At 44.6% G+C, this 27626-nt stretch overlaps 1 protein-coding gene across 2 annotated transcripts in view; it reads left to right on the top strand.

Annotated features, from left to right (window-relative positions):
* Positions 1-27626, top strand: part of PIK3R6 (phosphoinositide-3-kinase regulatory subunit 6) — a 409768-nt gene that overhangs the window by 169383 nt on the left and 212759 nt on the right. For both annotated transcript variants that reach the window (XM_069654586.1, XM_069654587.1), the window contains exons 3-5: positions 960-1087; positions 12157-12240; positions 24436-24527. In XM_069654586.1, coding sequence (XP_069510687.1) covers positions 1075-1087; positions 12157-12240; positions 24436-24527 — 189 coding nt within the window. In that variant the 5' untranslated portion in view covers positions 960-1074. The remainder of the gene's footprint in view (positions 1-959; positions 1088-12156; positions 12241-24435; positions 24528-27626) is intronic.

Raw genomic sequence — 27626 nt, forward strand, 5'->3', positions numbered from 1 at the left:
CCGGTATTTTACCGGCATGGACCAAGGTGCTAATAGCACCTTGGTCCAGCGCCGTCCGTGTAATGAGGCCCTCTGTCTTATATAATAGAGGGAGCATACGCTCTATGTTTAAACTGAGCATCACGTATATAGAAAATATAAATGGACGCTGCATGGCTATTTCTAAGGGATTATTACTTGGAGGGGTGATGCTGTTTCAGAAATGTGTCTTAAAAGCTTTGCAATGCATTATGGGGCAACTATATGAATAATGGCTGCGGCAGCTGTATCTGCTGTCAGTAATGATCTGCCTTGATGAAGCACACAGAGCTGGGGAAACAGCATATGAACGCATCAGAGATTCAAACATGAACATGCATTAAACCATTCAAAGAATGCGTATGTTTCTAGACTGCTACCGTGTAAGGTAATTCGATTTCGAAGCAATACCATGTGCCTTGGTGCGTGTGTTTTGGTGCATGTATGCAGATGACCAGAGGGCTCTGGACATGTCAGGGGAGCAAGAGTATCTCAAAGATTCCCTATAGAATTACATGCGCGCAGCTCAAATGAACCCTTTAGCTGCTGTGGCAAATATATATATATTCATCCCAAATCCCTCACTTAAGGGGTTAAAGTGGCAAGGTATAAAAGGCAGGGAGAAGTGTCTTGGCATCAGGGAGCCTTTGGCAGAACAGCCACATGTGCTGAAGGATGCTTTTCCATTATAAGTACATGAATGTGCATTACAGATATGCAAGGCGGCACTGGCGCTCAATTGACACAATAGTCAAATGCTGGCCAAGGTGTTCGATTCTGCACCCTAGCCCCTCTCAGATGCTGGATATGGGTTTGGGGAAATCATTTTGGACGAGTTGTACTGACATGGCTGTTGCCCTTGTAAAGTATGGTTGTCTTTGCAGCAACAAAACGACTGAATTGCTCACTTAGTGTTAACCCTTTTGTTCATTATTCAACAGGTTGAAGAGAGGGCGCAGCTGTACAAGAAGTGAGAGACATGTCCATAGGGCTGTCCTCGAAGAAAACAGGAAGCATCCTTCTCACCACCATTGAAGGATCTAGTCCTACAAACTGATGGATTGCACAGGTCTGCTAATTTAACTGGGAGTTCTAGGTCTCTTATGTGAAAGATAGTCTGCTGTTGATGGTGGTTGCTTATTTAGATATGGCATAGAAGAGGGTACACTGGAAAGGCTAATGCAAACCTCCCCAGAGTACTTGATGCAGTCTCTGACAATGTCCAGTCCTTTGAAACAAGGGCCCTTGGAGAAAGGGACACGCCGCATCAGATGATCCCTCACCCCCACCCAGTGTAACCTTTCTCCATACATTGCATCATTTATCCATCTAGTGCCACTTGGTAACCCACCCTTCTGGTATCACATCACAGTGACTGTATTTCTAAGAAGCCTAATGATGTTAGCAAATGTACTTAATCATGATCTACGTGCCTCAATTTTCCCTATGGCAAATCAACTCTAATGACGCATAAAGGCCTTATCAACCTTTGTGATAAAGCTATGGGGCTGATGTATGAACTTCACCACATTGCCACTTAGTGCTGTGTTATGGTCCAGGAAAGACTTAATCCGGCAGCAGATGGAACAACAAGGATTCATATTTAGCCAATGAATGAAAACTACTGGTTTGTGTGCCCAAGCCACCTCCCATGTTCCTCAATATCCAACTATGGACATAGTTCAATGCCAAAATCCAGTGCTAGACAGGGTCCACTTTGTGAAATGGGACAAAAGAGTGCGACAGCGGTCTTGAGAGCATTCATTCAACAGCAGCATCTGGCTACACCTTATGAAACGGCTCAGTGCCACCTGAACATCGGATGAGGAACACGTAGCCTGAGTTGAGCGATTGCTTCCATAGACTAGAGGGGCTTCTGAATGTCCAATATCATTTTCTCTTCACTGTGTTCTCGAAACTTAAATATGGGAAATGCACATGTCCATCCATGAATATGACGTTATTGTGCATAGCTGTAGTCAGGAAAAGTGTTACTGTAAACTATAAAGCAGTAAAATAAAATAAATACAAAATATGAAATTACTGCCATTGGTAACTGCCACTATTGGTAAAAGTACCACCTGCGGAACACAGGTGTTTCAGCTTTTTCTGTAGTACCATGAATTCCGCCAGTGATAAACATTAATCATTGGCAGCAAAATATTGCATCAAAAACAAGTGTACTTTATTTGGATAGCAAGAGGGCTTCTTCAGAATAAAAACACATCTCATCACTACATAAGCGTTATTTGACAACATTTCACACACAATTTTTCTTGCAGCAGCTGCTCACAGGTGACACCATTTCTAAGACCAGCTCAGAGTTGAAGTGATTTTTAAAACATAATATTTTTCTATGATGGGGATGAATGGTGATAATTTACCAGCTGTGTTAAATCGCCAGTAAGTTGGAAGATCAGAATGTTCAGTCTAAGGGTCTCTTTGTGTAATCAGCAGTACTCTACCACTGGTGGTACTTACCACTTACCAACAATGGTAGACTTATCACAGACTCCAGAAAGATGCACAAGGTTTTATTACTTTTTTAACCTAGTGTTTTGATCACAAAGACTGACAGAGCGGCATACTGGACAATCATGCAATCAAAAACCTTACAAAAATATCTTGACCTAATGGAAAAGGGTGTTAAAAAAAGACAATCAACTTAGACAGATGAGAAATAGGACATACCCTGACGAAACAAGAGAGATATTTACAGGTGGATGGCAGGATGACGGCTTGGATTATCCCTTATTCCACCTAGAAATCTTTGGTCTTTGGACAAGCTGCTACTGATCAATCAACACTTCTCAAAATAGGCAGCCTATCATATCTTTGCACTCCAGTCAGACCATGTAATGTAATTATTCCAATCTCCACAAAATAACAAGAAACAGTTTTGCAATTAATTCTTCTTAGATGACCCCAGGGAAGAGTTTCAGAGATGAAACTTCTCTGAACATAAGGACATAAGTGATGCATGACTCGGTTTTAGTAACTCTATTTTGAAGGGCAGAACATGTACTCACAATTACCTGAATTCGTATTTACCATTTGTTAAGTGAGAAACTTGTTCACGAGTGCAGCACTGTGGACATTTGCATTTTCTGCAGAATTTAGGGCATTGAAGAAATGGAAGCAAGCAGCTAGCACAGTGATTTCCAGGGGACGATCAAAGATTGCATACAAATTAAGGATCAATGTTTTTATGTATTTCGTTTATTTATTTCATGAAAATTACAAGAAAAACAATGCATTTTTGGCACAAAAATGTGTGATAGGCCATTGATTTACAGAGCGAGTAGAATGGGAGCAGTGCGGAAAGGGAGAGGAAGAGCATTCCAGAGTAAGGGAGCAATGAGAAAAAGAAAGCAGAAACGAGAGGGAGCGCATGGGTCATGAAAGGTGGCGAGGAGATGAGCCAAGGATGAGAGCAAGTGGAAGAGTAGGGGGATGGGCCGATAGGTAGGTTGGGGCAAGTTTCTGTATAGTTCTGAAGATGATGAGTTTATACTTTGCCCTCTGTCTCATAGCTGACCGGCCTAACTGATAATGGGCTGGGGAGGTAGAAGTGAAATGGGAAAGGTTGAAGAGTGGATGGACAGCAAAGTTGGGAATGTTGTTAAATGAGTGAAAAAGCATAGTTGGGAAGGCCATGCAGTGCACTGGCACTGTAGTCAGACCGAGAGAGTACTAAAGAGGAGATTAGGTGCTTAGCAGTGCTGAAGGGAAAACAACGTCTTATTTTTCTGATGTAGAGGAGACTGGCCACTGTGACAGATATGGCGTTGAAGAGCAAGAAGTTATGAGATTGGTCTAGGATGGCACTAAGGTTGTGAGCAGAAGAAGAGTAGGGAAAGCAGTCAGGACAGAAGAATAGAAGAGGGTAAGAGGAAGATATAGCCTGTTTGGATAGGAAGTAGAGAATTTCAGTCTTAGTGGAGTTGAGCATGAGCGAGTGATAAGTCATCCAGTATTTTTAGGTCAGAGTGTCACCAGGATCGGTGATATCCTCGTCAGAAAAGGTAGAATCCGATTCACCACCCTCCCCTAACTCCTCACCTTCGTCTCTTCTTCCTGTACCCTTCTTTCCTTTACTTCTAGGACGCTCCTTTTTTTTATGTATGTAGGGGTGCCCACAGAAGGAAGCCACCGTGTCACCCAAAAAGGGTTCCCGGTGCCTCCTCCCGGGAACGCCGGGAAGGGGAAAAAGCCAAAAGGCACAAAAAAACCCTAAGCGACCTGCGTGACTCTCCTAAGGAATGAGCTGGTATGCTGGGAGAATACAGTCGGCTGAAGCTGAACTCTGTGGTAGAAAGGATGAGGCTCCGGAGGAAGGTAGTCAGTAAGTAGTACGGAATCTCACAAGGGGAACCAAGTCCATAGGTAAAGCAAAATAGAATAGGCAGTCCTTATACAGGCCGGGATCTGGTACACGGGAGATCACAGAGGAAGGTATCCGAATCAGAAGAATCAGCAATCCAAGAAAACAGGCCTAGGTCTGGTACACAAGGAGGCAGGCAGAAAGAGAAAAACAGGAAGGGGAAAAATTAAGGAAGAAGGACGGAAGCAGAGAAGGGACGGGAGAAGGAGGGTGGCGAGGTGAGAGGAAGGAAAATAGTAGAAGAAAAAAGGGCAGCAGGCAAGACAAGGGGAAGAGGACAAGGACCCGATAGAGATCGGGTAATACTGCAGCAAGTGCGAGCGAGGGAAGAGCAGGCAAAAAGGCAGACAGCACTAACGGAGGAAACCGGAAGCGTTGCAACGAGTACACAACCCGGAAGGAGCTGTATTTAAATTCCGGGCCGCGTAAGCGCGCATACGCACGGGCAGAGCTGCAGATGGGCGTGACAGGCTACCAGCGTGCACGGCGGAATAATGTCCGCGCCGCCAGCGGTTCCACAGGCGCCAAGTGCCGCGTGGCATGACACAGAGTGACAGTTTGACATTTTTGACGGTAACTCATCAGAAAGGGAGCAAAAGGAGAAGAATGTCTGAGTGTCATCAGCAAAGAGTTGATGTGGAAAAGCCATGTGAGGATATCAAGCTGCCAGGAGCAGAGGCATAAAGAGTGAAAAGAAGTGGACCCAGGACTGATACCTGGGGAACACCAACAGTAAGGGGGTGAGGTACGGCTTTTCTTTTTCTAGGACACCTGGAAGTGTCTGGGGCAAGGTATGAAGCAAAACAAGTGATGGCTTTGTCCCTGATGCCTAAGAGAGATAGTGTTGCGAGACCATCAGAATGGTTGATGTTATCCAATATAGCAGAATGGTCGAGAATAATAAGAGTAGATGAACAGATAGCGTGACTAGCAGAAGAGATGTAGTTGGTTACATTGAGGAGAGCTGACTCAATAGAGTGCAAAGGTCGGACACCAGATTGTAGAAGATTCTGTATTTTGTTTGTCATGGATCTCTGTGAGTCATTTGATACCGACATGCTCTTGGATTTTGGAATAGTGAGGTAGAAGAGAGACAGGACTTAAGTTGTCAAGACAGTTAGGATCTAGGCCAGGTGTCTTAAGCATAGGGGTGACAGTAGAGGACTTGTAGGATGATTGGAAGTGGCACTGTGAAGAGAGGCGTTGAAGAGGAAAGTAAGATATTGAGCAACACTGGTAGCTACGAGTTTCACTATGTTTGGGGACAGAGGGTCGATGGGGACACATGAAAGGTTGGCCCTGAGGAGAAAGTCAAGAATTTCATCAGGATTAATGGGGGCAAAGAAAGTCATTGCTGTTGGAGAGAAGCTTAGAGGTGCAAGAGAAAGGTGAGCAGGTTGGGGATAGAAAACAATTTACAAGGGTATTTTGAATGTTGCACATTGTTTAAGCAAAGTAGAGAGCTAGGTCGTTAGCACAAAGAGTAGAGGAGATGGAGCAGGGTTTAGGAGGTAAGAGAATTGAGTTGATAGATTTTTGGGCATGCCTAGGTTGAGAGGACTGAGACAAAATGAGAGAGAGAGATAGAAGTCATGTTTGGCAGCGTGCAGAGCAGAAGAGTAGTTTTGAAGAGCAGTCAGGTAGAATTGGAGACTGAGGAGTGTCTATATCTTTACCAAGTGTGGAGGTTTTAACTCATTGTTGCTTTCAGGGTATGGATGGTAGGTGTATTCCAAGGCCATGGAGGGGAGGGTTTAGGAGTGAATATAGTAAGAGGGAAGTGAGTGGAGATGGAAGCGTTAAGAGCAGCGTTAAAGTTAGTGAAGGTTTTATCAGTGGATAGAGTAGTGAATTTTGCATTGGAGGAGAGAGAGTGGTGTAGGTCAGAGAGGTCGATCGGGAATTTGGAAGAGGGAACCCTGTGCTTGCTAATGAAAGTGATAGATGGAGAGAATGGGGTGGAAGTAGAAGGGGAGGTTAAGGCAAAGACGATGGATCGATCAGAGGAAAAAGGAGCGGTAGAGATGTTGGAGACAGAGAGTTGAGAGGAGATGAGAACAAGGTCAACAGAGTTACATTTTGAATGTGTGGGGAGAGTGTGGAAAGAAGAGAGCAAGTGGTTAAGGAGAAGAGAGTTAAAGTCAGTGCATAGAGGAGTGACGAGAGTGAGGAGGTTAAAGTCACCAATGACAATGAGGTGATGATGGGGAGAAAGGGAGTCAGTTAGTTGGGGGAGGTGGTCAATACATTGGCCAGTGGGACCAGGTGACAGATGGAGTGATATAATATGAACGCCGTATTGAGCAGTGATTGTGGAGATAGTGTATTCGAAAGATGGAGAACTAGCGGGTAATAGGTTAGTAGGACAGATAGGAAGATTGTCAGATGTGAACAGTCCTACACCACCACCCCTACCAGTTGAGTGGGGCGAGTGGGTGTAGGGAGGGTTGAGAACAGCAGCAAGGGTTGCAGAGTTTGAGGGAGAAATACGGGTTTCTGTAAGGATAATGAGTTTAAGGGAGGGAGAATGGGAAAGAAGGAAGTCGGAGGTGAAGGAAGTCTTGTTACAGAAATATTGTGCATTCCAAAGAATAATAAAAAGAGAGGGAGATGAAGACGCCTACTGATGTTGAGCCTGCGAAGTAGAGAGGTTCTTGGGGTAAATGGTTTTGAGCAAAGGAGAATGAAGAAAGAAGTAGCAGTAAAAGGAAGAGATAGTAAGAGCAGTGCATAGTGAGGGCAGGGCTGAGCAAAGACGCAATTGGTCTCGCAAACAAGTTGCAAAGCAATAGCTCAGAAGTGAAGTGATGAACAGGCTGGAGGAAAGGCTGGAGGTTGCCCGGAACTGCTAGCCCTTTGCTGGGTCACCCGGGGCTGAATTGCACCAAAGCAAGGAGTCAAGTAGTGGAAGTGGTGAGTGCATCTAATGGCAGGAAGGGGAGGTGGGACCGCCAGCCTGTGGCTACAGAGCAGGACAGACTGGGAGAAGGAGTTCTGGCCTGAACGAGGGAGGTTTCTGTGCACAGGTTAGCAGCAGGAGACAGGGAGGGAGCCGGGCCACCTCTGCTGACAGCCTCAGGCAGATGCAATGAGTGCCCATGATGATGTTGCTATGAGCTCTGTGTTGCTGTCAGCCCAGTTGAAGCCCCTTTTGTAAGTGGAACGACTTTTCAAAGATGCCACTGGTGGGGTCAGAGGTCACATTAGCAGTCCTTAGATTGATCCTGGATGCTTCTTGTAGGTCCCTTGACCTCTTTAGGCAGCCTCAAGCTGATATAATGCATCCCTCCGGTGCTGATGTCATGTGGTCCATTTTGCTTTCAGCCCAGTTGAAGACCCCCTTGGAGGTGAAAAGACCATTCAAAGATGGTGGTTTTGTTGGGGTCGGATGTTTGGGTATATGGCTAATTGGGGGTGGGGATTAACTATTTTGGAACTGATGTAATTTGAAGAGGTGAATCTTGCATTGTTGTAGAAGTGCTGGGGTGAATTTGATGTGTGGTGGGCAGTACATTAGAGTCTTGGGGTACATAAGGGCCGACACAAGGGGCTGGAGATCATATTGCTATGACCCTAACCAGCAGAACTTTGTACAGGGGGCATAAACAGTGTGGATCTTAAGAAACAGGATTGGGGTTTGGTGTAGTTTCTCAAGGTTTGAAGGGTTGCAATGGGTCATATAATCTTGGTCCTTGTACCTGAGATCACAAAGTGCCAAATAATTCAATTATCACATGTTGGGATACCTTGTCTTTTATTATGTTCAAGCTGAATTACGGAGAGCATGTGATAGAGGCAAGGAGAGTGTAAAGGACATCAGTTGAATGCTTTTAGTTCTACAGGGTTATCATAGCAATGTGCTGACTGTCAACAGCCAATGCAATGAAGCCCTTAACATATGGTTCTCCTCATAAGAAGTTTCCACTGGGAATATATAGATATAGAAAACATTACTAAACAGTTGCTTGACTCCATTCATAACTTTTTTTTAAACAAAAACCCCTGTATGATGGTGTTAGCTTGTCCATCTACATGTTGCTGGTATAATCAGTGTTGTGTTTATAAAGTTGTGTTTTCGTTTCAGAAAAACCAGAACCCACCCGCACACTGCTAGGTAGAACCCACAGGTTCCAATTTTTGCTCAATGTTAACAAGCAGCATTTAATTTTCTAAAAATGATCATTCTGACATCACAAACTGTGGAGAATTGTTTATCTCATGCAAAGAATAGACAATCACATCATAAGGCGAAAAAGTTCCTAAATACGCACACACATCATTTTATTTACAAATGGTCCATTAGGGAAGTGCAGATAAGTACATTTCCACATAATTTTCTGAAAGAAATGCTACATAAGGTACAATTAGAATTCAACATATGAAAACTAACATTTGCATCATATTCATTTTGCAGAGAAGAAAACATTCAAACCCTTACCTGCAATGGCCAACTGCCGATATTACTGCTAAAACTAGTCACAATTCAGTTGCCAGTATATGATGAAGGTCAGAGAACCAATGATCTGTAAAATATAGAAGAGGAAAGACCCTTGTGAAGCAACACACCTAATTAGAAAATACCCGAAACACCCTTAGTGAAACCCTCATGGCGTCTTGTACCCGCCTGAAGTTAAAATCAAACAAGAATTGAAAGTGAAACAGACACCATCAAAACTATAAATGTAAAGAAAGAATAAACTTGTAAGAGTATGCTGCTACTGACCATCGTTAATTACAGTAAACTAGCAAATGAACAAAGACCTACCCAGATGTCAGGCTGAGTCGATCACGAACCAGCCTCATGGACAGACGTGCAAAGCCATGCTGTGCCCCCAACTCTACAAGTATAGGCGTACACTAACACATGATGTACAAGTCAAGCCCACCGGGCAAGGAACGGGTAGCATATTGAAAAAGTCATTTGTGTACGTACAACTGGGCATGGAAAGGTATAACGTTAGTATAGAATAACTCCATGTTCCAACATGACACAAGGCAAACATTATTACAAGAAACCAAATTAATGAAAAAAAGTTATAATATAGCACACTCTGTTAGACAATCCACCAAGAATAGATAATCTCATATGCAACGGTATCAAAAGAAAGAAATTTGAGAGCAAGGTAAGGAATAAATCTTTAAGTACAAATGCAAAAGGAGAGAAAAAACGCAATGTAGAAAACCTCAAAGCCATAAGACATATGTTTTATGTCTCAACATGAAACCTCTAAGTTATGCGTATATAGAAGAAATAGTAACCAAGGAAACCCAATACAAGGTAAGAGCATCTGCTCAAAAGTGTGAGAATGGTGCAGGTAATTTCCAGAGTAGTATTAAAAAAACAATTTAGATCAAAATCTAAATTCATCCTTTTTGGATGTAATGCTGAAAGCGTGTCAATCCAGTGGATTTCACGCTGGTGCAGCAACTTTCTCCATCTGGCCCATTGGTTAGGTCCAAAACATAGATTCAAGATGTTACATATATCAAAAATAGGGCTGTTAATGCTAAAGCATTAATTGTTATTTTGAGAACAAAGGGAAATTAGAAATAGGAATTGCCATATGTTGCTCCAGACCCCTAAACCAATCCTGACTTGGAGGCTGTGTTTGGGAGGAGAGAGAAGTGTAACTGCCCAATCCTAGTGGCAGGAATTATTGCAGGGTACCTCCCCAAGATTGTAAAATTGGCGGTGTCATCGCTGCTATATAAGGGGGACTGCACTAGGGGGAGACAGGAACAGACAGACCAGAGACAGACCATCAGGAAGGCTGCTGAAACTTACCATCTGACAGCTGTAAGGAGACACCAGAGGAGATTGCTGAGAGTGCAGTGGAGCTGTCTATTTCTAGAAAGGCCTCAAAGCTGACTGGGTCGCATGGTGGAGAGTGGGAAGCCATTTTTGAGAGTGGAGTGACCACACCCCTGCCCTATATTTCCAGAGTGTCTTGAGATCCAGCTGGCTTTCCTGAACTGTAAACAGAGGTTTTCTATGTAAATAGAACTGACCCCTGGAAAACCAAAAGGTGGGGGAATCTGCTTGTCTTGAATCATCCTTTCCCTTCATAATGGATGGGGGGGCAAAATTGTGTAGATTCTTAGCCTATTTAACCAAAAATATTAATATAATTAATTCCCCATTTGGCAGAACACTGCGGGGTGAATTATGGTAACATTTGAAATTAAGAAAGCTCCTTTCCCAGTGAGCACTGATAGCTATAGCGTACAATTCAGTTGGGTGATCCTTTTTGTCCAACTGTGACTGCTTTAAGGAAGGGGGGTGTCTTTGCTCTTGAATCAGTCCAACCTTTTTATCCAGCTTCCCCACCACAGGCCTTTCAGTAAGGAGGTATGAAATCCAAAATTGTCCGCATCTTTCCAACCTTTCTGTGTGACTTCCCAACATAGACCAAAGCAAGGGAGGTCTGAAAAACACACCGCTAAAGCACCCTCTGTTTATTTTAAACCAACAGTGTGGGTGAAAACATAATTGCCATATGTAGATGTACCAATCTTGAAATCATACAGCTAGCCTTTAAAGTCTTAAGGAAAATCAAAATCGCACCACACTACATGGGAATTACATTTGTTATTGACCAGTGTAATTATTTCGCAAACTGAAATTTGTAGCAAGTGAAGAATTGTGATTGTGTTCTTTTCAATTCACCTTTTGGTATTTATTTATGCTCAGAGAAGTTGATTGTTTTGTGCCACAGATAAAGTGGTGTTTGACATTTTCATGCTAATTTCCATGACTTTTAATTTAAATAACTACCAATATACTTTCTGTACACCGGCCTGGTTCTTGGCTCATTGTTAGCTCAGGAAGATGGATGCAAAGGGGCATGATATGTGTCTGAGATAGGGCTAAGAAAAGAACCTGTTAAACAGTTTGTTATGTAACCACTTGAGTGGGGAGGGAAGGAACTCCCTGTGTTGAGGGTGGCTTCTCGATAAACCGTTACATTTGGGAATTCTCTTTAATGTTATAAGTCTACAGGCATTTTCCCGATGATCTAATCTAATGGAATGCACCTGTCTCCCTACATGTTTTGTAGTTGTCTGTTCCAATTGCCTTCATAACTAAATGTTATGAGTGTGTCAGTAAAACCAAACCTAGGTGTCTGCCTGTCTGGGTTTTTTGTGGTGTTCTAGATTATAGAGCGATGATACCTACTCGATGGACTCCTCCCTAGATTATATCATCCGTCTGTGCTTATTCTTTATAACCGTTGCATTTATTTTACCTCATATGCAACACATATACTAACGACATTTGTCCTCTGCCTTGCGCAGCCTATTGATCTAGTCCTTTTAAAGAGACACGGCCCATCCATTGAGAGGACCCAGGTTAACCATGGCAACAATATACTTAGGCTAGCCCGAGCACATCTCGAGCCACTCATGCACCCGGACTTTCCAAATACATTTAATATACAGCAATCTCCATCTATCAATCACCTGCTTACACACCTTCTCATACTCTGCACCAGCTTTTAGTTCTACACATCCCTCTCTTCTTATATTACACCATTTTCCGGTCAATGCATCCGAAGCAGACTAAGGCCCTCTGTCTCTTAATGCACCTTAACTCGGACAAGGTTTCTGTGCTTTGAGACTACTAGGTTGGAGAGCTGGCACAGTGGAGAAAAACCCAATAATAATAATATGCAATGTAATGAACAATGACCGCACCACTGCCAGATTGCTGACACCCAATTGTTTCTTCCTCATCCCCAACCCGGTACCTACAGATGTGGAGTCGGACATTTATAGGAAAGTGCAGGCCATCCTTCGAGAGGTTGATGGGCAAAACCCGGTTGTGCAGTGTGACAGAGGTAGGTGAGGCATGCCGGATGCAGTCCTGGTATCCATATGCATTTAAAGTAAAATGAGTTAAGTAATGCATGCCGTTGAGTGATCAGGGCTTGACCAGCATCTGGAAATTGAGAAATATGTTATGCACTAAATCTTATGATTTCATGTTTTCTTTATTGATGATTATGTGGTCCATCAATGCGCAGTTGCGTGTACAGTCTAGTCTACTCCATGAAGTTTGACGCATGCAGTTAAATGTGTTCAGATACAGACATAAACGGAACAGCTACATGCAAAATTAAAAACGCATTGATAGATAACACTTCAGTTACGTACGAGATGCCTTCAGAAAGACACATACTCAGTCAGGTGCACACACGTTCATACGCACGTGCCTGAAACCGCACAAAGAAAACACAATCACACTGCGCTATGGAAACACGAATCGTGTATTTTGATGAGGTTTGAATCTTAGCTACAGTGCCCAAAGCCTGACACGTGTTTGGACCTCCCGATCTTTTTCCTGGGCTGAAATGCGTTTCATAAATGTACATTTCAGGAAGCAAATTCATCAGACAAAAATCATAAAGTTCAGCAAAGTTAGTTAACAGCACAAATCATTGATGAACCCCCTATTGCACAGAATGGGCAACCAATACGTTTAACACGTATGCATAAGCATGATCTACATTCATATCTTCAAACGTTGGAGACAGTACATGGATACACATACATGCATCCCATGCATTGGGATAAATCACCGCAAGACAATATTAGCCAGATTGATATCACAAAAGAAAATAGAGAAAGACGACACAGAACATGAACAAAAATGGGAAAAGATTATTTTCAATTAGTTACCACACTGCCTCCTAATCCAATCACAGTTAACTCAGTAACAACTTAGTTATCACACACATCCACCATCTTAAACAACTGTGGACAAGAGGTGCGTCATTATACCTCTAGCACCATCGTCGTAACCAGGACCACCATGTGGAAGTTTAAACGGCGATGCCTCGAATTAGGCGGAGACTAATTGCGTAAGTAACACGCATTTGAGCCGGGGGTCCTGAAAAGAAGTTAAAGTCCCTAGAATTTGGACTGAAAGGTGAGCAGCATGTAACATGCATCACCTCCCTTGAAACAGAACTTCGGTAATGACGGCCACAAAAGCACTTCGTGTTTCCATAGCACAGTGTGATTGTGTTTTATTTGTGCTAATTTAGATAGGGCCCCTGGGGCAAGGGGTTCTTACTCACACCATCACCCGCTGCTTGATTGGGTGCATTATAGGTGACATATACAGGATTTTCCAACTATTTCAACTCACAAGATGCCTTAGAATGGGAACCGTAAAGGTTCCCAACATCCGCATGACTAGGCATAGGTGATCTGAGTATAGAAGATTCACTCCTTTCCCACAGCACATGGTGATGTTATCCGAATTGGACATATCCCTTCCTCCTCAGACCAATCAGCTTTAACATGCGAAAAGCCTGTTGACATGGCTGTTCCTGGCTGCTTGGATGTCTATGGCCGACTGTGGTGCCGCATCTGCAGGCTCTCCATGGGATCGGGATCCACCGCTCCCAGTTCAGGGATCCATCATCTGACCTGAAAGAAGCACTGTGCCAGCGCACTTCGTTGCCCAGTCTGGGCCGCCGTGGCCAACCACATTCACCTAACTCACCTCACCTGCAATCAAAAGGCAGGCGGCGCCAGCCTGCCCCTGAGCACGGTGCTCGCCTCGTCACTCAGCAGCATCAAAGTCAGCACCACTGAGGTCCCCGCCCGGGCTGAGCCTGTGATGCAGTGCACCCGTGCATAACAGTCAGCAGACAGTGTCTAGGGCAGGGCTGCAGGGCACGTGCGGTTCGTTCCCCGCAGCGGTGCCCCTCGCAAATGCGCAACTGCACACAAGCCCTTTCCAGCGGCCCCAGGCAGAAGAAATGCACCAGTCAGTGGCCACAGTGATAGCGAACCACCTAGGCTGGCCTGATGTTCGCACATATATCCTTCCCCAACTCCCCAAACAAAAGAAGAGGCCCTAAGAACCCGAGGTATACCGGGTAAAATCCTGGTGTCCCAGTGGGCCAGTCCAGCACTGTCAGGAGGGTGACTGATGTTTTCCCCGCCTAATGTAGGACTCATGGAAATGTATGCTCCTTTGTTTTGTGGTTTTTAGCCTCTGTGTCTCGTGTACAGTGCAGCTACAAAGGTTTCCCCCTTTGTAATCCCTAGAGAGCCAACAATATAACAATAAAACTTCATGTTTATGTTTGCCTATTATGTGGCGCTGAATACGCTGACTATAAGCCACAACTATTGTCATGGGAACTGACAATAGATGAGATGAGAGGAAGGACGCGCCGCCTGCGGCTAGTTACCCACCCATTGACCGCTCATGGTCACGCTAGTCCCAGTGGCCATTATCACCTACTAGCCGACCCTCCCTGTCCAAAACACAAACCCTAGGAATGTTTGCGTGGTGCTCTGCTGTTTCCCGCCAGCCTTCTGAAAGATAATGGCCTAATTGCAGCCGAAAACCAGCTAGAGCACCTCCTGATGTAATGGCTCTTGTCTTAACCAAGAAAGGCCTTCAGCCACTTGATTTATAATAAGCCTGGGTGTTTTTGCTCCTGTTTGTTGCACTGAATTCCTGTTAAAAATAATCATCAGCAAAGCCAGCAATTGTGACTCTGGTATAGGAGTTGGATAGGCATTTGCCAGGCGCTGCCATCATATGCTCAGGTACCACCACCATTTACCAACTTTTGCCATCTTCCGGCTAAGTGGTATATTTATGCCGTTGCCTGGAACATGCAGATCCCATGACCACACCAAAGCTAGCACGGTTAGCTTTACCAGTGATTTTTAGTTCAAGACGAGTCCTGCCCTTTCGCTATAAATTATGGAAGCAGTCTAATCCATTTCAATAAGACGTGCAAATCGCCCAGGGACCTCCATGCTTGAGGGCCCTCCTTACTATTGTGGAAACTCATGTGAAGGGGCTGAGGTTACAGATATTCACACCATGGCATTTGCTTTAGCTGGTGTCAACATTCTGAGGCTTTAATCTGAAGGGTTTGGCTGCAAGGAAAGGAGATATGACTTATTAGAGAACAAGGGACATGCTTCCTCTACTTCTGAAGTTATTTTTCAAAGCCCTTAAAACCTGGTTGTTTGTATAAATGTGCATCTGGTGTCTTCCTTCCAACACTTCCTGTCTATTGTTCAATCAAAGTATTGCGAGCAACATGTATGTTTCAGCGCCTTGATGCCTTTGGGCTTAGCACGCTCTATAAATGTGAAAATGAATGAACAAATAAATCTCACAGCACATACAACTACTGCTTTTTTACTGTGTAGTAAAAATATTGTAAGAAAAGCCAGTGTTTGGGAAATGAACAAGTTAGAAGTAATCCAACAACACTTTGATGAAAGGGGTTGACTTGTGCCGGTGATGTTTCCTTGCAAAGTGATGTGTGTCTTCTGCGTTTTGAATTGTTTTTGTTGCAGCGAGATCTTCAAAAAAGACAAAAATACATTTTTAATCACAGTGCTGCCATCAATGAAACACTAGCCCCAGCTCGTGGAACATTTGAGGTCAGACCTGTGAATTGCGGGACAGTTTGCAACTATGCATGTCATTGTAGAAAGGGAACTTTTACGAATGTTTCCATTTTTTCGAGCCCCCTCAACCCACCATCTACTTCTACCCTCTACTCTTCCTCTCTCTTCTCCAGTTTTTTTTCTCCATTTTTTTTCTCCATCTTTAGCTTCCTTTCCATACTGGCCACACCTACACATTATTTACACATACATTATATGTGTGGTCGGTATGGAAATTTGGCTGAATGGGGTCGACAAAATGAGGGTTCTCGTTATTTTTATCTCCTCGCCCAAATCCACACTGCTAGACAGGTTATCTGGCATTACCAGAAAACACATGTGTAACCGGAGAAACAGGAAGGAACTTTTCTACGTGAAAGGAAACGTGATTTCCTTGCGATCACAGCGTCTACCTCTTCTGACAGTGTGAGCTGCACAGCTCAGAACTGCCCCGTCGCTAACAGCAACCGTATTTCTATATCTGATTACCTTTTTGAGATGGAAGTAGCCACATCATTGTATTATTTCATTTAAAAAAAACAAATAAGCCAGGGCTTCTACACCCTTCCCAGATAGCAATTCCTCACAGTTATGTTGTGTTATATGGCTTTTATACAGCACACATCACCACTGTGAGGGTCTTAAAACACCAAAACTTAAGCGGGTAAAGGCGAATTGTGATCCCACCCTGAGTGGCTGCCAGAATGTGGTGTCTGTCATGAAAAGAAAACAGGGTCAAGGAAAGCGGAAAAGGGGTAGAGCAGAAAAGGTCAGGGAGACAAAGCATACAAACGTAACTCAAGGCATGTAGGGAAATGAAAGGAACAGGGTGAGTGACAGTCCTCATGAGGGTGAATGCATAGTTTTACTGTTTTTACCAGGAGAAAATGTAATAAAAAAGGGAAGCTTCCCTTAGTGTTCAGCAGAACGTTCATGGGAGCAGTTGCTACATTAAGTCATGTTGGATTGGGGAAGAAGGGAAAATTAGTGCCCCCCTTGCATGTAGTGAATTGGTGATTAAGCCATTTGCATACCGTATGAGACAATGGGCCTCATTACACGGTAGGCGGTAACCATGGCGCTATTAGTGCAGTAGCCCGTGCAGTACCGGTTTCAGCCAAGAGATCAGCAGAGGAGGGGGGTTGGGGAGAAAGCAGAAGCAAAGAGAAAGGTTTTGAGGTGCTTCTGGAACCGGAGATGGTTCTCCTCAAGTTTAAGGGAGGCAGGGAGGCTGTTCCAGAGGGAGGCACCTGCCGAGGAAAGAGATCTATCACCAACTCGTTTCTTGGAGAAGCGACTGACCCTGAGGGAGTTGGAAGCAGATGAGCGAAGAGCTTGAGAAGGAAGATATTTAGGAAGAGTGAGTTGAAGGTATTGAGGCCCCAGACCCCAGAAGGCCTTGTGGAGATGCAGATGGTTTTGAACTTAATCCTCGCAGCCACTGGGACCCAGTGTAGAGATTTCAGTCCTGAAGAGATACGATCCCTGGGCTTGAGGCCAAGGACAAGTCTTGCAGTCCTGTTCTGGATGAGTTGCAGAGGGCAAAGAGTAGAATCAGGCAGATGAAGAAAGAGGTTGTTGCAATAGTCCAACCTAGAGAGAACCAGAGCTCTGGAGACAGTGAGCTTCTGGGGAAAGGAGAGGAAAGGCAGAATACCTCTGAGGAGGTGCAGCTGGTAGTGTGACTTCTTGGAGACATCAGAGATGTGAGGAGAGAAGGAGAGTGTGGAGTCGAAGATGACCACAAGGTTTTTGGCCTTGCAGGTGGGAGCAGGAACAGGACCAAGAGAGGCCGGCCAGAGAGCAACAGGAAAGGAGGGAGAGGGTGTGCCGATGAGGAGAAGCTCAGTCTTACTGGCATTAAGGCAGAGGTCATTGGCGGCACACCACTCCTGGATAGCAGACAGACAGTCAGAGATGAGGGCAGGAGAGGAGGAGGTTGAAGGTAGCCTGAGCTTTGTCTACCTTGAAATGCTACAGACTCAAGTGGAAGAGATTTGCTGTTTGGTGCCGTTCCCAGAAGATCGATCCTCTGAGGGTCAAGGCTCCTCAAGTGCTTCCATATTTGCTGTCATTGGCTAAATTGGGGCTGGCTCACACCTCCAAGGTTCATCTGGCGGCTATCTCCCACTACATGACCCTCCTTGTGGTTGCACTGGTTAGTCAAGGAAATTTGCCAAAGGACTATTTTGCTTGTTCCCGCCGGCGAAGGCTCTGGCCCTGGGAGCTTAATGTGGTGCTTACTAGGCACATGGGACCCGCTAAAGCCTTTGCATTCTGTTCCACTCAAGTTTCTATGGTGGAAATCAGCTTTTTTCATGGCCATCAACTGCACGATGAGTGGGTGAGATCCAGGCTCTATCCTGTAAAGCCCCATACTTGACTTTCCACAAGACAAGGGTGGTGCTGCGGACACACCCTTCCTTCATGCCCAAGGTGCCATTGGACTTTCATCTAAACGAGCCCTTGGTGGTACCTGTATTTTTTCTGACACCTTTGTCGCTGACTTAGAGGACTCTGCACTTGCTGGATGTGGCTAGAGCGCTGAAGTTTTATGTGGCCCGCACGAAGAGTTTCTGGAAAACCTCTCAACTTTTTGTGAACTTTGGCCCTGTGAACCATGGGAAGGCCATGTAGAAGGCTTCCATTTCCAGGTGGCTCTCCGGCTGTATCACCCACTGTCACTGGTTGGCAAACTGACCGCTACCTGGCCACCGAGACCCCATTTCACCAGAGCGTCGCTGCTACAACAGCGTTCCTGTCTGGGGTGCCCCTGTTGGACATCTGCAGGGCTGCTACATGGAGGTCGACGCACACCTTCACAAAGTTCTACTGCATAGACAGGGATTCCAGAGAGGAGTCCAGAGTCGGCCAAGCAGTGCTGCGCAACTTGTTTGCTTGAAGGTGAGTCTGGTGAGGAGGAAAGAGATGCTTTTGTTGAGCCTTGCCACCTCCCGTGGTTGTGCATGTGTGTACTGCTATGTATTCTTTATTCATGAGCATCTGAATCCATGCCAGACCTCATGCTGGAGAAGGAACAAGATACTTACCTGTAACTGTTGTTCTCCAGCATGGGTCTGTCATGGATTCATACCCCTATGCGGCTCTTCTCTTGGTCCTACTGCCACTTTACATGCTACCAAATCTGAAGATAGCTGCCAGAGGAGGGGCTTAGGTGGAGGGTAGTGATAGGCTGGGGCAGTATGACCCAGAGACCAGTGATTGGTTGTTAGGAGAAACACAGTTCAGAAATGAAACTGAAACTATTGTTTTCCTTTACCGAGGATTCCCTTCCTGATGACGGGGAATATTCATGAGCATGTGAATCCATGCCAGACCCATGCTGGAGAACAACAGTTACAAGTAGGTAACGTGTTCTCTTCTCTTTCCCTCCCATTGTGATACTAGCCCCTACTAAACTACTGGGAAGGCAAACATATCTAATAGGGTCACAAATGTGTGGAGTAAAACAGGCCACGGCTTCATTCTACATGAAGTTCGTTAACAGATCGTCCCAGTGCAAGGCCATAGCTAAGGAATTACTTCCGGGTGACCCATGACATTCTCATACCTTATGTCCGGATGACAACACGTAAACGCTAGCACCTTCATTATTTTTGGGTGACCTCTATGTCACTACCTAGCAACGTCCTTATAGGTTAAGTGTTCACCTCCAGAAGTTGTTACTACCAGGGACTATTTATTCTCTCCAGTATCCTGTACAGAGAACATCCCAGGTCACTCTGCAGTTGTTGAGGAGTACAACTATTCCAACAGAGCACCTGCCCCCCCCCCCAGCTTCGGCCTCTGTGTAACCATTGCGACTGCCTTCCATCCCTTCTTAGCTAGGATGCCCCTCTCACTCCACCATGCATTGTGGGTGGCATCCCGTGAGTCACCATACCCAACACATTATTACTTCCCTTTCTCTCTTGCCTTCCTCTTCTTCTCGGCGCTATGACAATAATTTATAATGAGCTGCTCCTTTATATAATTATCTTTAAAAACACACCTTATTTGTAGAAAAAGTGTGATGATCCCTTAAACTGAGCAAGTAGGGCATGCCAGGGGCCAATCCTTGCACCCTTATAAATCCTTCCATATTGTGGTGATCACCTGTATAGGTAATTTCCCAATCCAGGCCCAATCAAGCCTTTCCTTTCTCCAGCTCCTAGGAGGACCTCTATTTTGGATACAACAGAGGCGCACGTGCAAGTGCTCTTTCTATCTTGACCTACCAATTCCCCAAAGGCGGTTTTAGTCCATTCCCCCTTGACTATTTATATAGAAATGCAAACCAGCTGGCTAAACCAAAGGCGCAAATCCTACACTCAGTGGGGCCAGGCAGTTACAGCCTTTCCTGCATGAGGGCCATCAAGTGGCATCGCCAGAGCCACTGTTAAGATGCTGTTTCTACCCTGCAGTAAGGAAGCAGGCCGCTGTCACCAAACACCAGGCGCCTGGGTTCCTTCCAGGAAATCAGCTGGATTAATTTCAAAGGTCTATGGGCCTGATTCACAGAAGTGTTTTATAATTAAGCAATATGACCCGAGCGGCAGGGGCATTACCGACCCCGCGAGAGTCATATTGCTATTAGTACCCCGGCCTGCATTATGTCCGTGACCGGGGCACTAAAAGCATTTTTTTCTGTCCCGAAACGCTGCGGCGTTTCGGGACAGAAAAAAAAAAAAACAAACAACCAAGAAAATGGCCACCATGCAAAGGGAAACTGAGTCCGTTTTCCCTTTCCATGGCAGCCATCGGGAGCGGACGCGCTGGGAACACTTGTTCCCAGTGTGTCCGCTCCCGAAAAAGAAGCAGAAAAAGAAGCAGAACGTAAGTGGGATTGGGAGGGAGGGGAAAAAAAAAAAACGTACCTGTGTTCCCGGCGGGGGACGATGGAAGCTTCCAGCTGTGTGGAGGCAACGAGCTGGGGATGGCCCCGCTCCGAGTCTCCACACTGCTGGAGGCTCCTATCGTCCCCCACCGGCGACGCAGGAGCAAGCAGGTAAGTGGGTTGGGGAGGGCAGGGAGGAGGAAGGTAAGGGAAGAAAAGAAAAAAAAAGAAAAAAAAAGCTTACCTGAGTCCCCGGCAGGGGGACGAAGGCAGCCTCTCAGCCGTGGGGAGGCTCGGAGCGGGGATGGTCCTGCTTCGAGCCTCCTCATTGGCTGAGGGGCTGCCACGCCTCCCGCCAAGGACAAGGCGGCTGGAATCCCGGCCGGGTAAGGACCCGGTGAGAGCCAAACCGAATGCGTGTTGCATTCTGCTTGACTCTCGCTGGGTACTAATAGTGCAATCCCATAGGAAAACAATCTGTGAATCAGGCCCTAAATATTTAAGGACGAAGTGCACACATTTGTGCTGTATCCGGCATTGTGGCCACTTCTGACAATTGGGGATGCACTGCGCCATGGTACAGCATGAGATCTGACTCCTCATATTTGGGATTCCACATCTCTTCTCCCAAAAAAAGGCATTTCTTTCTTAAATTCAAGCATGTGATCCTGATTACCTTTCTCTTGCAAAGGCCAAACCGATTCAATCCTGCAGGTTTATTGAATACAACATGGATGTCTTAGTTCTGGGGGGTGGTGGTGACTTTTTAAAGTCTTAAGAGTTTACATTGATGTTATTAGACTGGGAATGGGTTATAGAGAACCCATCGGCGGGGGAGTTGGCAAGGTTGCCAATGTTGTCGAAATACTAAACTATCAGCACTGACACCCACTCAGCAAATGTGTTTACCAGATTGCTTGATGCAGCCTCACGGAGGCGTATGGAGACCTAAGGTCTGATTCACAGAGCGTTTTCCAATGGGAATACGCAATTATAAAATGCTTCTGTGAATCAGGCCCCTAGTTTTTTGGTTGTCATATGCATGTTGGTGGAATTATTTTCCATAATATTTATTTTACCGAGCTGCCCTTCTTTTTGCTTTTGTTCCCCCTTTCTTTCCACTGCATCACCCCCTTCTGCATATACATCTATTCATGTTGCTTCCCTGTTTTTCTACATTTTGTTTTGACGGAAAGGTCATTTTTGGGATTTTTGTGACATTTTAGGAAATTTTCGGTCAGCTTTTTTCGGTCTATGGACCCATGCCCAGCATGTGGCACCATATGAACCACCAAAGAATGCATCCTTATTTTTAAGGAAATGCGTCAGGGCATGCCATGCATCCTGGAGGCATCCTAACACAAAGTGTTGGCAATATGTTTTTATGTGAATATATTTTTTGCTGCCCAGTCACCACCCTTGGGGTCTTTCAGCTATGAGGCCTGTCAGAAAAGCTGCATATTGCGTCCCTGCCTGAAGCAGCCAGACTCTAAAGAAGCATGTGGCCTCGTGAGTGAGCATCCCACCTAGGGTGACCAGATGTTCAAAACAAAAAACCGGGATGCCAACAACATAAAAGAGGGACTACCGCATCACAGCCCACAAATTACTGCCCCTCCCCCAACACGCCCCCACAACCACCACCCAACCATATTTCCAGCACCTCTCCTTTCTATAAACTGTATATGATCTCATTTGTGCATATTTGTCTGTGAATCTTGGCATGTTAATCCAAAACGAGCGTTAAAACCATATTACATGACTTGCTGTACAATAATTTCCAAGCCAGTCTCTCTGTGGCACAGTCAGTATGTGTTGTGACTTGTACCTGAGAAGTTGGGGGTTCGAGCCAAACCTCTGACTTCAAAATTCTGAAAGTGTTGTGAAAAATCATTACGGATTTAATTACCGTAGCCACCCAACCATGCAAACCCCGATGGTGTTTCAAAAACGAAAAAACTCCCGGGACGGCCCGGGAAAACCGGACGGCTGGTCACCCTAATCCCGCCACTTGGAACTATTTATCTGCATGCCCATTAAGGGAACCTTATTCAAATCAAGGTATTTGACTGAAGCAGAACATTTCATTAAAGAACTGTACGGTTTTTAGTCTTTATGTTTATGTCATAGTTTATGTTTCATACAGTATAGCCTACAGCATTTTGTCAAGGCCTTAACATGTATTATTTATTATTAAGTAAGCCTTTGGGTGATGGATAGTGGTCCTTTCAGAAACTACCTAACTAGATTTCCGATGCTGTGTGAGGTTCTCATTGTGAAGTCATTTTAAGGTTGTGTGCTGTGCTCGGCATGAGTGTGCAGCGGTCTGCCTAGTGGCTGTTAGCATCCGTGCTGAGGAGAGTGGGTCGCGGCTTTATTTCAAGATTGCTTGTCATGCTCGGGGTGGGTGTGTGGCAATCCACCTGATGGGTGCTGGCATTCGTATTGGTAGGCATGAGGTATCCAGAATTTAGTCTGCGGAGGACTGGAAACATTATTTTGGGGTTGAACCAGTATGTGGATATCTACGATGGGTGATGCGGCTCACTTCAGCTTACAAGAGTCAGAAGTTCAACCTAAAATATGATTCAAAGTAATGTGGTTCGTTTTGGGAGGATGTAAGCAGGATGCATATGTGGTCAATACCTAGCAGTTGGTGTTGGCCTACTTGTGCATGTCTGCCAAAGATCCTGCGTTCAGATGTAGCGTGCCCAGTGGATTTGCTATCCCTTTACTTGTGGTTCATTTCGGATAACTTGCTCTGAAATTGCGGAAAGTAATTGTCGTTTGTGAGCACCGATACAGTTTGCATCTGTACTCATAAAGGTCCCATAAATGATGGTCTGAAATTCGCCAGAATGATGCTATCCCTGTGAATTAGGGATTTTCAACCACTGATGTGGAAAAATCAGAAACAGATTTGGCTTATGTAATACTGAATATGTATGATGGCCCTACTAATGTTTATGATCCTATAATCCTAACTTAAGTTTTTTGATCACATATACAAACAGATCTCTGTGATCACTGCACATGCATTACTGTGCATCACCGAAATGTCAATTTTTTTTTGTTTTACCTCATTTCATCACATATAAATGCCATGTATATGATGGTAGACCCCCTGCTGCCCACCACATGCTCCCCACATTTAAATATTCACTTTATTCACTTCTTCCACATACATATGCAGTGAAAAGGGGCTGTGAAAATTCTGCATTTTGGGATGAGCAGTTCTGGGATGTGCAGTGATGTGCTGAGACCTATACAAACCACTGGCGCTCTGGTCTCACTGTTTACCATGATCATGTCATCAGTACCCCTAAATAGTCTCTATTTATGGTACCCCCTTTTATTAGCTTTACCCATGTGGTTGTTAAAAATTTGCCGAAATTGAGTCTGTTAGGTTATTCCCCAAACATACACCTCAGTGCTTCACTTTAATGATTACACGGCTTCCTGTGGTGTTATCACCCAATCACTGTGCATCACATAACTGCGCATCCCAAAATGCTGAATTTTCACAGTCCCATTTCACTGGGATGTGGAGGGGTGGGTAAAGCTAATAATACATGTGGGGGTTGGGCGTAGGTGTTGCAGGGGTCTCCCCCTGCATATTTATGCAGTGAAATGGGTTCAAAAAAAGGAATTTAACATTTTGGTGATGCGCAGTGATCACACAGATCCCCTGACGTCCTGCCCCCACTTTACATATTGTGCTTTAACGATGCTGCTTAGGTCATCTGCCTTTGTTTCGCTCCAGGGATGCTACGATGGACCTTGCATAAGAACATTGACCGGAACCCCAACAGTGCCTGCATCCTTGTCCAAGTGCTTGTGAAGGAGTTAGAAAAGGTAAGAAGGGACCTGTTCAGAATAAAGCACCGAGCCATTCAAGTTTCTTAAAAACGTCTTAATCTCTCTGACCATTCCTGTCTGCACAGTTCATCACATCTTAAACATATCATACAGAGATCATCAGAGCAAGGAAAATCACTGTAGAAAAATATACAATGAAGTAAACATGAAAAGCAATGAGCATTGATCCGTATAGAGACAGATCTCCCATGGATTACATGGGGCAAGATATGGCTCTTCAGCAGGACTTTACCCTCTAATACATGAGCCACAGGGAGGTGGTGGACAAAAATGAGTGCACCATTTCATAACCAAATGTTACACACTTGCCGGGTGCAGGGGGTGGGGTCTGCATTCGGTGCCAGTGAGCATCACAAAGGGATTGACCGTTGGCCAGGTGGCTCATTCGCCATTTGTTTTGTGCTTTGATGGAGGTGTTTTCTGCTTCTCCATTCCTCCTGTGACTGGGGCCTTAACAGGGTGGAGTTCCTTCTATCTTGTTCCACGTATTCTTTGAGGGCATAGTCTGTCCTTTGGATACCTCCTCTTGTCGCTGCTGTTGCCATTCCTTCCACAATGTTTTTGACAGTTGGAGCTTAACCAACGTTTTGTTTGCACTTCCGTAGCTTGTTCAGTTCTGAGATCGGGTTGTTGGGATGTTCCCCACTAAACCTCTGGATGTAGTATTTCTTAGGACTTTGGTTGCTCTCTTTATTATTTAGTTGACATAGGCAACTTGAATATCACTACTTTTCTGGCATCCCCCATTCCACCGCTAACAGTCCACCACATTTTACCATGGTTCATTTTGCTACATTTTCCCACGGCAGACGTGGGGCAGGTACAATGACAGGGGTGATAAAACAGGTGGAAATCTGGTGAAGACTAGAGGTATTGGAAAGGTGGTAGATTGAGGTCATGGTAGTCTGGTCCCCCAAAGAACTGCTTCAGTAAAATGTTCCATGATTTGAGATGGGGTCGGTCAGCTTTTTCTTTTGCCCCCCTTCGATGCATTTTAGTAGCTCTGGTGACCGCTCGGTTGACCAGTACACTATTGGAATGTGTTACAGAAATGTGATTTCCTTCAGTCTGCTCAATTCACACCTTTCTGAAAATGACTTACTTGAGTTTTTTTAATTTTTTTAAATGACAATAACTATATTCGGTTTCCTTTAGGACAGATATTATGTCTGTATGAAATGTTTGTCAGTATATGTTCTGAGTATGTTATATGTATGTATGTATTTGTTTAAAAAACTTAAAAAGAAGTGATTTTAAAGCATCTTTCTTCTGATGTCAAGAGTTATGCTCATGCATGTGGTCATGCAGTGAGTTTATGGCCCTTGGAAAGAAGATGGCAAGTCACTGTTTTATCAAAAATTATCTACAACATGGAGGTTACAACAAACATCAATGGATGGACACCCAGTCCCTCAGTGATTTTTACAAAAAACATAATTATATACTCATTATGCATCAGCAATAGTACAAATTGGTTCAGGATTGGTTAAGTGAAACATCTAGATATACAATCATATTGGAGCTACGATTGTTATTGGTTGTACTTTATCAAGGTGGACAACTTATGCCTGCCTCTTCAAACATGTAATTTAAGAACCAATGGTCACATCGTGTTTCATTGGTCTTCCAAGCCATAAGGCCCTTTGTTATATTGGCTAATACAATTGGCTGGCATGCTTGTGCCATAAGGGAACATTCAGTTCATTTAGCAGCACGTAAGCCAAAACCCAGATGCTGGAAGATATGACATGAAGCTACCTCACCACCCAATTAGCCCAACCTCTCTCATCACCCTCGCCTTCTGCCATGAAATTGTCTTTGTACTTGGCCTTGCAGAGTATTCTTGTCCTGGGAATGCACAGGAGTGAGGGCACTCACTAGAGTGTCTGGAACTCCAAGTTGGAACTCTATTTCCATCCTTGGCTCACGTGACAAGAGACCGCGATTTGGCCATTCTGCAGTTTTAAATGCTTTAAATGAATTAAAACTTTGCATCGTTTTTGTTCTTCCTTGCACCTTAACGTGAGAGGATTCATCCTCTGCACACTCGTTCTCTTCAGAGTAGATAGCTGACCTCAATTTGTAGGATCTTAACTTCAGGCCAGATAGCCTCGCCACGTAGCTTCAGGAAGCTGTTATTCCACTGTGACACAGCTTTTCATTCCCCTTTCATAGTTTGTGGCTTATCTATTTCATGATACCAATGTTCAGTTTCTATACAATGGTGGCTTCACCTGCATTCTATTCATTACTCATAGCTAGCCTATACGATGGCTTGATCTACCTTACGTTTCAGCTTCTGTACATTCATCGAACTTCTGTTTTCTGCAGCACTTTGGTAATGTGTAATCCTCCTCTTTTTCACTTTAATAGTCCACTAGATTGTTTACTTCGCCATTTCCCCTCCAGGATCCATACATCGTCTTCATTCAGTATCTTGGGATGTTGTGCACACTTTCTTATGACGTCAACCATTCATTTTTTTAGTTCTTTCTCATATTCCTTTAGGGAGTTGCTCCTGTAGGTTGTCATCAACTCGAGGGTACATTCGATATGGTTGTCTCAAAGGATATCTCCTTCCAAACACTTGCTGCGGTATTGGCACAATAGCTGGTGTCAGGCAAGGCACAGTCGCATGTCTCCAATACAAGGGATGTAGGGGGGGCAGGAACTCCTACGGATGTACACATCTGCTACTCTACAGCAGAATAGACCCAAACTGAGGAAATAATGTTACAGTTGAGTGACATTCCTTCCTATAATTTTTCAGAATTCTCTATATAATGTTACCCAAAGGCCCAGTGTGCCTTTGAGATTATAATGGCTTTGATAGTCAAAAAGCGATCGCCTATGCCCTGGGGCAGAGCGGTGAAACACTTTGGGCTAAAAAAGCAACACCTGGATTGTTGAAGGCAGGGCATTGGATACGTGCCTGAGAATAGAGGACAATACAGGCATTTACACAGAAGTACTGGTAGGATATCCAATGAAATGAGTGGTTGGACGGTATACCCACACAACTCCATGTGTGATTACTATCCAGTATCTGGACAAGTAGTAAAGCTCAAAGGGGGT

This window comes from Ambystoma mexicanum, chromosome 3q (genome assembly GCF_040938575.1).
Source record: "Ambystoma mexicanum isolate Mex_15411 chromosome 3q, UKY_AmexF1_1, whole genome shotgun sequence".
Taxonomy (NCBI): domain Eukaryota; kingdom Metazoa; phylum Chordata; class Amphibia; order Caudata; family Ambystomatidae; genus Ambystoma; species Ambystoma mexicanum.